The sequence below is a fragment of the Mercenaria mercenaria genome, chromosome 6, assembly GCF_021730395.1.
Source record: "Mercenaria mercenaria strain notata chromosome 6, MADL_Memer_1, whole genome shotgun sequence".
NCBI classification, from domain to species: Eukaryota; Metazoa; Mollusca; class Bivalvia; order Venerida; family Veneridae; genus Mercenaria; species Mercenaria mercenaria.
The window spans coordinates 336,957-350,246 of NC_069366.1; the positions used below are offsets into that span (position 1 = coordinate 336,957).

A 13,290-nucleotide genomic window follows, 5' to 3' on the forward strand; every position below is an offset into this window, starting at 1 on the left:
ACCATGGTCATGAACGGGAAAATATACTAACCCATTTCAATCGCGTATTTCATACCTAAAACACGCAGTTCAGTAAATGTGTACTATTGATATTAAACAAGCGATAATTTATCTTCATTCGTGTACCTGTCACATTGTCTCAATATTCCATATTGCAGAGATGCTCCACATATTTTATGCTTTAGTCAACGTTACAGAAAAAACTTGCGTGAACTCCCCTATTAAACATCCGGTCTAGAGGTCACGGCAGTGTGCACATGTTAAGCGAAATGTAAACAAACAAAAACAGAATGCAATATATTCACAGTTTTACGATAAGACTCGAAATGATGAATGAAATTCATCTTGTATATGATTTTGAATTTGAAATCATACATTGGTATACATCTATTCTGTTTATTTAGTTCATTTTGCACATTTATGCTGCATATAAATATTTAAGCGTACACGTGTAGTAAAATGACGACGGACATACATTTTCACATCAGCCAATCAGAGTGTGTCTGTAATCTAGACCGGAACTTCACCAGGGAAGTTCAAGCAAGTTTTTTGTGTACCGTTGAAAAAACTATAAACTACACGTTGTTTTTCTAAGATAAGAAGTATTGAAGAAATGTGACAGGTACACAACGAAAGACAAATTACCACTTGTTTAATATCAATAGTACACATTTACTGAACTGCGTGTTTTAGGTATGAAATACGCGATTGACATGGGTTAGTATATTTTCCCGTTCATGACCATGGTTCTTATATGATACCTAGGGGTAGGGTATAACATGTACAGAGGCATTTTCTTTCTGGTCTGGTGCCAGTGGTTTCACCTGCGATAAAAACTAATTAGCCAAAGATGCGTGTTTGTCTTTTATGAAATCTGCTACAGTTCAGTTATGTATTGTGAAATCCCGAGGTATTCTGAAGATGTTATAACAGGAAATGAACATGCGCTAACGCAACGCGTAAAAACTAGTAAATGAATACATTGTCCCTCAACGTCATTGAATAACCATGAAATGCGCGGGAATATCCGAGTTTTTTTTTTTTCACGATGACGTCATTTCTTTTGAATTATCCGTTTATTGGGTCGTAATGCGTTTACGCTTTGCCACGGAACGCGCATATATATATAAAGGTGTTTTAACAGCACATGAGCGCGAGAATCTCACTGAAAACACACGTTTCTCTCCTGTTAAAACGTCTAACCCACATATCGTGGTGTGAGATTTTAAAAGATCAAACTTTTCCTTTATTCACCTTTATGTCGCAACTTTGATGTTATAACAATGTATTTTCCATCGCATTCCGTTGAAAACCGTTGTTTTCCTAATAAATTTAAAATAAAAGCATTCGTCTGCCATTTCTGATAGGGTTTCCTGGTGTATAAAAAACGGAATTCCGTTCAACATCACATGACAGTGAGTGAAATACCATCGTCATGATAATCAATACGTAGCTGGCACACAGTAACAAAATGACAGTAAGAATTCTGGTTAAAGAAATTGGGTATATAACGGCGAATTTTCTAATATACGGTCTTGCATGCGATGTAAATCATCGTTAGGGTATTTTCAACAGCTTATAGACAAACTGTCAGGGTATGTGACACCATTTATTGTACATGGAGCATTTTGAACAGCCGACAGACCTTTTTTCAGGGAATGTGACACCGCTTGCCATACATCATTTTACAGGTATTTATATTGTCTTTCAGACGCATTGAGACTCATGTTTCTATCTTGCGGATGAATTAGGTATATCATTCAATTTTTCACCTTTAATCTTCTTGGAAAAGCCATTTGAAACACTTTTGAACATCCCACAGACCCTCTTTCAGGGAATGTGACACCATTTGCATTACATCATTTTAGAAGTATTTATATTGCCTTTCAGATACATTCAGACTCACGTTTCTATCTTGGGAATGAATAGTTTGTTTGTTTGTTTGTTTGTTTTGTTGTGCTTAATGTCGCACCGACACAATTACAGGTCATATGGCGACTTTCCAGCTTTGATGGTGGAGGAAGACCCCAGGTGCCCCTCCGTGCATTATTTCATCACGAGCGGGCACCTGGCTAGAACCACCGACCTTCCGTAAGCCAGCTGGATGGCTTCCTCACATGAAGCATTCAGCGCCCCGAGTGAAGCTCGAACCCATATCGGTGAGGGGCAAGTGATTTGAAGTCAGCGACCTTAACCACTCGGTCACGGAGGCCCCCTGGGAATGAATAGGGTGGATGATTCAATATTGCTTATTGAGGAAGGAATGCCGTTCTATGTACATTGAACAGTCCACAGATACTTTCTCAGGCAATGTGACATGCCTTGCCATGCATCATTTTAAATGTATTTATGTCTCCTTTCAAATACATTAAGACCCAATGTGCGATCTTGTGTATGAATATGGTAGATCATACAGTCTTCTACGTTACGTCTTCTTGGAGAACGCCGGTTGTAGAACTTGAAGATCTCACATACCCTCTTTCAGGGAATGTGACAGCACTTACCATACATCATTTTAGAGGTATTCACATTGTCTTTCGACCGAATTTAGGCTCATGATTTTATATTGGGTATACAATCGGTATTTCATTCAATCTTTCGTCTTAAGTCTTCTTGGAAAACGCCGTTTGGAGCACTTTTGAACAGCATACAATCTTTCAAGGAATATGACACTTGTTATACATCATTTTAAAGGTACATATACTGTCTTTTAAATGTATTAAGTACAGGTTCCTATCTTGGGGATATGAACGTTAGATCTTTCAATATAAACACCTTTAACATGATGTAGAATAAGTGGTGTCATATTCCCTGGCAAAAAATGTGTGTGTTGTTTATCATGGTCGCTAACGGCACTTTTCTCTCGATACCATACGTTCAAAATTTTCATTACACCATATCCACACTCAAAGTACGCACTTGGAATTACATGCATTTAAAATACATTAAAATGTATAATAAATAGCGTCACATTCCCTGAAAGTTTGTCTGTAAGCTGTTGAAAATACCCTACCTATGATTTACATCGCATGCAAGACCGTATATTAGAAAATTCGTCTTTAAATATCCAGTTTCTTTACCCAGAATTCTTACAGTATGCTAGCTATTGATTATCAGTGACGAAAGCAAAATATGCGCATGCGCAGGTTTGGTTTGCTGCCCACGTGTTGATAGTGTCTAAAAATACTGTCGCTTCTGGTTCTATATTTATCAATGTTTATGAAAGTGCATGAGAAAAACTGCGAAAACTCGAATGTTCCCTTAATTCTGGAAACTAGAACTAATCAACCATTATGTTTCATGTAAATGTATAAAACCGTGGCGGCATGTTGCCTTTCGGTGATAAATTATTTTAAAAATCACAATGTGTGGGTTAGTCGCTTTAAAACACCCCCGAAAAGTGACAAGAACAGCAGTTTTATGCTAGAATGGAGGGATAACGCATAGTTTTTCGTGTCATAACATCTGCATATTCCCAAGGGATTGGCTGGTGCCCGAGCCCGGTAGTGCGAGGGTACCAACCTGTACGAAAAAAGGACCTGTTTTACAGCTGTAAAACGTCTGTAAATAACCTGTATTTTGAAATTACAACTGTAAAAGACCTGTAAGTGGAAAACTGATCAGAAATACAGTTAAAATTTTCAGGTGTAAAATATGAAGGTCTCCATTTACAGCTGTTAAATTTTACTGTTGAAAGTTATAGCTGTAAAATAGTCATGTCTCAAAATTACAGCTGTAACATTTTTGGAGGGAAACATGAGTATTGTCAGCCATCTTTAATGCATTTTGGTGGGATATAACTGAAATTCACACAGACATCACATCTTGTAAAATTTTGGAATTTAAAGCGGTAGAGAGTAAGTCAAATGTTTAATTATCTATTATAGTTGTAAAAGGATATGTATAAGTACATACATTAACTATTTACTCTATACTGGAAGCCGATAAATTTAAAAGAAATAATTACAAGATTGTCATATGTTTTCATGACTGACAAAGAAAGTTTTATAAACAAGATCTGCATATTATGTTCTACTTAATATCCTACTCTTGAATTTTGCTGTTGCTATACTGTAATCATACCACATATTTACGTACTAGATCATTTATTTTGCCATTTTCATAGTAACTGCTACCTTATCTAGAGAATTGCAATTCATCCTAAAACTTTTTGCACCCTACACTTTCGTCTCTTAAAATAATGCCCTCTTTTTTAATACCTATAATGTTTCTACAGCTGTAACTTTTGGGCATTTTTACAGCTGTAACTTTTTTCATTTTTACAGCTGTAACTTTTTTTACAGGTGTAGCTCATTTGCATATTTCGAACTGTTTTACAGTCGTTTGACAGCTGTAAATTGAAATCTACAGCTGTAAAATCAATATTGTTATATTAAATCTACAGGTGTAAATTTGGAATAAGCATGACTGTTATTTTGAACAAAAATACAGGTCTTTTACAGCTGTAAAATTTCGTACAGGAACGTATCCCGAGGGATTCTGAAGATGTTATAACACGAAATGAACATGCGCTAAAGTTATTTAAGAAATAATATATCACAGCCGGTGATTTGTTGTTGAATAAATCATTGTTTGGAATTCAGATGCAAAGGAATTACATCACGAGGGCGTAGCCCGAGTGATATAATGATACGCATCTGAACAACGAACAATGATTTATTCAACAACAAATCACCGGCTGCGATATATTATTTCGATTCTAACACGACTTCCACAGAAAAAAAAATGCTTTTTTAAATCAAGCAAAAACAAAAACTTGCTTGCTTCTGTGCCGTAGATCTATTTATTTTAGCGCGCCGCATTATATATGCGAATGTCACTTCTCTATATATATTTCAATTGGCGTGTCTTAAATCTGAAAGAAACTAGAAGATTAGAATAACACAACAAGATTTTAACATATTCTTATTTTAATACATTATATTCAACAATGTGAGCGCAACCAATCATAAACGAGATCAACGTCACTCCACTATGTCATTCGGTGTAACAAACGTGAAACTACTGGGATTAAATCCCACTTTTTATGGATTTTAGGCAGTCTTAATCAAAGTTAGCACTTTGCATGGTATATAATTACATTAATTGTGCTGGATGTAATATTACCAGATAAGATTAGACAGCTGGCGGCTGATTTTGACATTTTTATGTCGATGTTGTTCGGATGTGTTTTCAAGTGTGTAGAAACTACACTGTCAGTTTCATTCAATGGACACAGAGGCAGGGATTGTGAACTCGACTGCTGTTCATCATCTGACATAATTGGACAGGCAGGCTTTTGCTGAATTTTCTCGTCAGATCCACTGTGCGACAGTATACCACTTATTCTCTTGCGATCCTCTTTAGATGGCCTTATGTATGAAGCTAGACTTTGAACATTTCTGTGGCCAGTGACAGACATTATATCAGTGCTAGACACACCAGCTGAATGGAGATTGGAAGTAATAGTGGTGCGTATACACTGATTTGTGTATCTCTGACTAAGATTGGCTTCAGCGGAGACTCTTGGCATAAATTCGTAAAGCTTATTAATGCCAATGGGAGCTTTTGAATACCAGACATCGCTGTCGGAAAGCACTTTTAACGACGGCCTTTGGAAGAAACTGTCACTCTCCGGATTCAACTTTGACAGGTACTTTTCGAAACTTTTTACCGGACAGTATTCAGTTTTTGTTTCATACATTCTTGATTGTTTATTTTTCTCCCTACTGTCCAGGCTATGGTGATTCTTATCACATTCATTGAATGACATTTTTACATACTTTGACCCGTTTGAATCTGTACTAATTTCAAAGGACTGTTTCTTTAGATTGCGTAGTCCTTCCCGTCCGCGTCGTCCAAACTGACTCATTATATCAAATTGTACCTTATTTTGTAAAGTTTGTGGCGTTTCATCAGAAAAGACGCCACTCTGATATAGCTTATTTTTGTCTGCCTCTGTAATCGGATCTTTGTGCTTGCTTATGTCTTTGCCTTCTCTTTTTAGGGTTTTAATCAGTCCTGTTAACTCCTGATTCGATGCCATGAACTCACGGTCTCGCATTAGAGATACTTTTCTCGAAAAAGGCGGACTTATGATGTGGCGGTTGATCCCAGCCCGAATTCCAACAAGTGCAGATTTTGAATAATCTTCACCACTCTTTCTGCGGAGGGCTGTGTATAAAGACTCAAGCAATGAATCAATTTCTTCCAGAGGCCACATCTCAAATTCAGTGCTCGTATACTCGTTTCCCAGCATCCATTCCACAATACAAAAAAATACATGATAATGATTAGTGTTGCATGGTTGCAGGGAAATTTTATTCAACAGGTAAACAATCAGTCTTTATTTAAAGTGAGTTCTTTTAATAGGCCTAAAAAAATTCTTTGTTTCCAGTAACATGCTAAACAAATAGGGTAGGTAGGTCGGAATTATTTTTTTAAATATTTTTTATTAAGGGAGACTTTCCGGAAGTTATTTTTGTGTCAAAAATGAATACAAATAAGGGGGTTATGCATTTAGAGTATCACTAAGTTGATTTCTAACATCACTGATCATGTTTAAAGCATAAAAAGTGCAGTTTTGCAATTTTTTGTTAAAAAGTTGAAAAAATATTCTCCAATGACATAAAAAAAACATTTAGGGTTGGGCCAAAAATTTAGGGTAGGTCGGGATACCGGAAACGAACAGTTAAAAAGTTGAAAAAATATTCTCCAATGACATAAAAAAAAACATTTAGGGTTGGGCCAAAAATTTAGGGTAGGTCGGGATACCGGAAACGAACAATTTTCTTTACACTTTACGAGTGCACTATTTAGGCATGTTACGATACGCTAGTCTCACGATACAATACGGGATACAGATGCAAAGATATGGTACGTTTCGCAATACACATTAATCAGTACCATAGGCAAGCATTCATGTGACAAAATGAAAAAAATCAATGTTCCTACACTTGAAAATACTTGAAATTTTGTTTTAAAGTTAAAGAAACTGTTATACATGATACATTTCTCTAGTTACTAAATCTATCTGTGACACTGATTTTATGAAAGTTTTCATTCAATATCTCTACTTTTCACTCAAACTTTATCATTTCTTTATGCGACACAGAAAAGATACAGTGTAAAGCAGTATGTTTTGTACCTTTTAAAAGCTTTACTGCCCATGAAGTTTTTTTTTTGTTTTTTTTTTTTGTTTTTTTTTTGTGGTAACCTCGGTTGTCTTGTCTTTGATATCATTGATTTGTTGCCATGTAACAGTCTTGAATCGTTTTTTGACAGGTTCTTGGGGCATTGGCGCATTACTGTCCATTGGCTGTCCTAGATCTTGCAAAGCAAGTGTGCTGAACTGTGTAGGCTCCAGTGACATATCCGGAACAGTGACTCCAGTGCATTCTGACTGTAAAGCTAAGCCTACAGCCTCATTTACTTCTGTTGGAAGATCGTCCACATACAGCTCAAAGCTCTCCTCAAACAACATATCAGTTAGCAGCTGATTCTCAAAAAATCTCATTTATCTCCTAATACGTGAACTGTTCTTGCCAAATATTTCATTCTTGAAAACAGACTTAATCTCTCCAGTGTATGTAGCTTGTATAATAAATTTATTAACCATCATATTGAGTATTTATCAGTCTCCAGTTATCTCTGCTGCCACGAAGCCCAACGATTGCTTCGATCCTGATTTTAGCCATTATTTACTATGTTTACAGACGACCGGAAGTAAAATTTACTGCGATATTTACTACGATGCGTTTTCCGGAAGTCACACGATTTTCATTCATAAAATGCCGGTAAATGCGTAGGTTGAATTAATGGAAGAGCCGATACTATGACGTTATAGCAGTGATTTGTTGTAGGATAATTCACTGTTTTCGGCCTTCTTTGTTTATATGAAAATGAATCGGATCGTGTTAGAATCTAGCATAAAACGCGCAAAAGCCGATAAATAAATATATTGTCTCTCAACGTCATTAAATTTCCACGAATTGCGCGGGAATATCTGAGCTGCTATTTTACGTTGACGTCATTTCCTTTTGAAATATCCATTTTTGGGTTTTGGGGCCAAATGAATTTGCGCTTGCCAAGGAACGCGCATATATAAAAAGGTGTTTTAACAGCACGTGAATGCGAGAATCTCTCTATTAACACACGTTTTCTCGCCTGTTAAACACCCCCTAAAAGTGACATGAACAGCAGTTTTATGCTAGAATACTCTACTACATTGTTTTTAACCATTTTTTTTTAATTTCGGGGCAAATATTTAAGCTCAAGAAGATGACAAAGACTTCTGATATAAATGCGTTTGTACATAATTAATGAAACACACCTGTTTTACTCGTTCTGTATCAGGTAGGTTGTCGTCCTTTATCTGGGTTTTCGGTTCATGTTCATCTCCATCAGCTACAACTCTGTCATCTACACGTGCATTTCCCGCATCTACATGTGCATTTTTATCTTGTACATCATTTTTTACTGAATATTCATTCGAAGAAGAGCTTTTTGTTTCTGTCGTGTCTCTGTTTCTACAAACTTTAAGTTTTTTGAAGTTTCGTTTTCTACAAACTTTAAGTATTTTGGCTTTCAAGGGCTTGCACTTCCAGCAAAATATAATTACCAAGACAAAGATAATCACCGATAGTAAGAAGGTGTTCACAACAGAATGTCTTGCTGCAGTCTGGTAACCTGAAGGGTCATCGGCAGAATGGTCAACCTCCGGGTCCTTATCCGGTGGAGAGTGCTTAAAATCTAAAATAAATTTTGAATTTGCCTCAATACAACAATAGAAGAAAACTGTGACAAGGCAATTAAGGAAATTTTTACTAAGAAACGTTACGGAACTAGACAATGGAATGTGAGGAAATACCATTAATTATTTGATCTAGTAATTCGTGTAAATATTACAATAAACCGCTCTCTTAATCAATTCGTAATATGCATAACCCAGTCTTTTGTAATTGTAAACTTGATAAGAACATTTTTGTATAAATTTGGAGATTTTGTGCAGTTTATACTTATTGATCTGAAAAAAAGAGTCGAGTATAGAGACAAAAAAAAAAAACAGTATTTTCCTTCACTTTCCGCTGGTGGTCAGTTTCGTAAATTGTTTTACTCGGATAACTGGACTGCATTATCCACACACCCTATCACCCTGATTGTGAAAACATGAAATGTGGAGACCCCCTTCCCCATGAAATTTCGCTCGGACAGTGACAATTGGATGTAGATAAATTGCATTTGGCTGTATGAATGGGTTTAACTAAATTAATACGCGTGCATTTATTTTAGAAAAATGGGTTGTATTTCAGTTCGCGAGCTCATATGCGGGTATCTTCCTATAAACATTTCCACAAGCAAAAGGAAGACACCCGCATTCATGCAGTTAATTAAAAGCCTAGATCTTGGCTGTGGACCAAGGGATTTCTGTCTCCATTACCACAGTTGGGGGGCTAATGACTCTCACAGTAGGGTTCTAATAAACAGGGGGCATTGTTTGTTGGAAAATCAGTCTACCTTATAACTATATCTATAAGTAAGAAGAGGAAACAGTGTATTTTATTATCAATTTTTTTAAAATAAATATGTAATAACTTTAAAAACAAGAGGGCCAAGATGGCCCTAGGCCGCTCACCTGTGGAACAAACCATAACACTGTAAACATGTCTTACCTAGTGATTTCATGGAGACAATCATTCTGACCAATTTTCATTAAGATTGGACCAAAAACACGTGGACTCTTCAGTGTAAACATGCATTTTCTATGATTTGACCTAGTGACCTAGTTTTTGACCCCACGTGACCTAGATTTGAAATCGTCCAAGACTTCATGATAACAAACATTCTGACCCAAATTTATAAAGATAGAATCAAAAATGTGCCCCTAGGCTGTAAACAAGCTTATTCTTTGATTTGATCTGGTGATCTAGTTTTTGACCCCACAAGACCCAGATAAAAATTCATACGATATTTCATGCAGACAAACATTCTGACCAAATTTCATGCACATCAAATGAACAAGTGTTAACAAGCTTTTCCTTTGATTTGACTGGGTGACCTAGTTTTTGACCCCATATGACTCAGTATCAAACTTGGCCTAGGAATCATCGAAATAAACATTCTGACCAAGTTTCATGAAGATAGACTCATAAATATGGCCTAACGAGTGTTAACAAGCTTTTCATTTGATTTGACCTGATGACCTAGTTTCTGATCCCATATAACCCAGTTTCAAACTTGGCCTAGAAATTATCAAGATAAACATTCTGACCAAGTTTCATGAAGATAGGGTCATAAATGGGGCCTCTAAGTAGTTAATAAGCTTTTCCTTTGATCTGACCTGATGACCTAGTTTTTGACCCAACATGACCCAATTTCGATCCAGGCAAAGAGATCACCAAGATAATCATTCTGTGCAAGTTTTATCAAATCAAAGCATAAATGAAACCTCTATATGGCTGAAATGGCCAAAATAGAAAATTTTGCCCCTTTCAGGGGCAGTAACTCTAGAACCCATGATAGACTCTACCCGGTTTTCGAAAGGAAGCATTGTGACTTAAGTTGTGTGTAAGTGTGGTTAAAATCAAATATAAAATGTCACTTTTTTCGTGTTCTCAAGGTAAAAATTACCAAATTTTGGCTCTTTTAGGGGTCAATCAGGGGCCGCAACTCCGGCACCTATGATTGTATCTGAAAAATTCATCATGGAATCCAAGATTTATTGTTGTTGAAGATATTTTGCAAGTTTGTATCAAATCAAACCATAAATGAAGTCTCTATATGGCTGCAAAAGCCAAAATAGCAAGTTTTGGCACTTTAAGGGGCCATAACGCTAGAACCCATGATGGGATCTAGCCAGTTTCCGAAAGGAACCGAGATATTTTGCCAATACAAGTTGTGTGCAAGTTTGATTAAAGCTGATTGCAAAATGTTGTCTCTATCGTGTTCACAAGCCAAAAATGGCAAATTTTGGCCCTTTAAGGGGCCATAACTCTGCAATCCATGATGGGATCTAGCCAGTTTCCGAAAGGAATCGAGATATTATGCCAATACAAGTTGTGTGCAAGTTTAATTAAAGTTGATTGCTAAATGTGGTCTGTATCGTGTTCACAAGCCAAAAATGGCAAATTTTGGCAATTTAAGGGGCCATAACTCTGGAACCCATGATGGGATCTTGCCAGTTTTCGAAAGGACCCGAGAAATTATGCCAATACAAGTTGTGTGCAAGTTTGATTAAAATCAAATACAAAATGTGGTCTCTATCATGTGCACAAGGAAATTGTGGACGGACGAAGGGCGATCACAAAAGCTCACCCTGTCACTACGTGACAAGTGAGCTAATTATACTTATTTTGGGCATTTCTTTATTAAAAGAAAAATGTTCGTTGTTTAATAGAAACTTATTTCGGAATATATTACACATTTCATCATGTTTTTAGGAGGAAAAGGAAGTTCCTTTTTTTCCAAGTCAAATCTGGAGATGTGCACACATTCAAATGTGATATTTAAGAAAAATGTGACATTCTCTCATCTAAAGTTTTATTTTACTAGATAGATAGGTAGATAGTGTTCCTCAGTATAGTTGAAACACAATAATTTAATTTTATCCTGTCACATCATATACCAATAGTGATGATAGCACGTATAAGTGAAAATCATTTTCGAATTCTTTTTGTTTTGTGTATAAATATAATGGTAAGATCACTTTCGCAGGTACAACGTTTTTCATTATTATGATATTAACAGATATTGTTTGTCAATACAAAGAAATTATTAAGTTTTCACTATACCTGTATTTTATTACTATTATTATTATTATTATTGTAATTTTTATTACTATCATTAATAATAATAAGAAGAAGTAGAAAAAGAAGAAGTAGAAGAATAAGAATATTATTTTTTATCACTTATGGAAAATAAATTTCTTTCACCTCAACTGCACACATCTTCATGGTCTAGTGAGGACCCTGTTGTGCTAATTGCCCTCCAATTAGACATTTACGAATTAAGTCTACGTGGACTGTGAACACCTAAGACGATCGATTTTTCAAGGGGACCGTCTCAACATGATAATTTTAATTTATGTGTGGTAGGAAAACATTCCAATTATGATGGTAAGGTCTGGCTTATTATGTTACCGCACAGGATAAGATTTGGATTTGTCTGTCCGTCTGTCTGTTCGCCAGAGAGGTGTTTTGTTATGCATATCGCAAAAAGTATTTGATCTAGCGTCATAACACTTTCCCAAAAGGTTCTTCAATATTATAAGTTGCGCATCTGCGACAAAGTTGAAAGATGATCTTATCTGTTCGCAATGTATCCGTATTCCATCGTCGTCGTCGTCCGAAATGAAAATAAATCTTAACTGGGTTAGCTGGGATCAAAATGTAGGTCAGCAGGTAAAACATTGTGAAAACTGTAGAAAACGTAATATATATTTTGCGTCTCCATTCCTTTGTTGTTATTATACGCCCGAAGGAACGTATTTTGGTGTTCGTCTGACCGTCTGTCTGTCTGTGTGTCCGTCTTAGGGGTCAAAGGTCATATAACTTTGTTTCGAGTGCGATGTGTAACTCTTAAACTGCTTGAAGGATTTAAAAAATACTTGGCACAAATGTTCACCACATTGAGACGATGTGCAGAGCACATAGCTCGCTTCAAGGTAAAGGTCACACTTAGAGGTTGAAGGTCACATGACTTTGTTTTGTGTTTATGTTGCTTTGCACTGGGTGCTCTTGTTTTTATTTGGCAGATTTTTTTTTTGTTCACTTACAATATTTTTTATTGAATTACTTCCCTTTTATGTTACTAGAAATAGGTTATTTTGTAACTTTTTTATTATTAGCCGTAGGTAAAAGCCGAGACCACTTTTCTTTGGTACAACATGGATGGTACCTGCAAAGTTAAGGTGAATTTTGACACATCTGTACCTGCTAATAATTTTAGTGGACTAAGAGTTTTCCCTTTGTTGTCATTTTCCTTAGGATTTCAACAGTAAAGTTCTTTAAATTTTGCTCCCATCCTCTGATATTTGACTTTATCAAAACCTTTGGGGGCCTCCGTGGCCGAATGGTTAAGGTTGCTGACTTCAAATCACTTGCCCCTCATCGATGTGGGTTCGAGCCTCACTCGGGGCGTTGAATTCTTCATGTGTGGAAGCCATCCAGCTGGATTACGGAAGGTCGGTGGTTCTACCCGGCCAGGTGCCCGCTCGTGATGAAATAATGCACGGAGGGGCACCTGGGGTCTTCCTCCACCATTAAAGCTGGCCATATGACCTATAATGTGTCG

The 13,290-nt window shown here is 36.4% G+C and overlaps 1 protein-coding gene across 1 annotated transcript in view; it reads right to left on the minus strand.

The window, feature by feature from the left end:
• The window catches only part of LOC123558743 (uncharacterized), a 70,278-nt gene that overhangs the window by 21,750 nt on the left and 35,238 nt on the right, over positions 1-13,290 (minus strand). Inside the window, exon 4 of the mRNA XM_053544925.1 lies at positions 8,333-8,751. Within this exon, the coding sequence (XP_053400900.1) occupies positions 8,333-8,751 (419 nt within the window). The remainder of the gene's footprint in view (positions 1-8,332; positions 8,752-13,290) is intronic.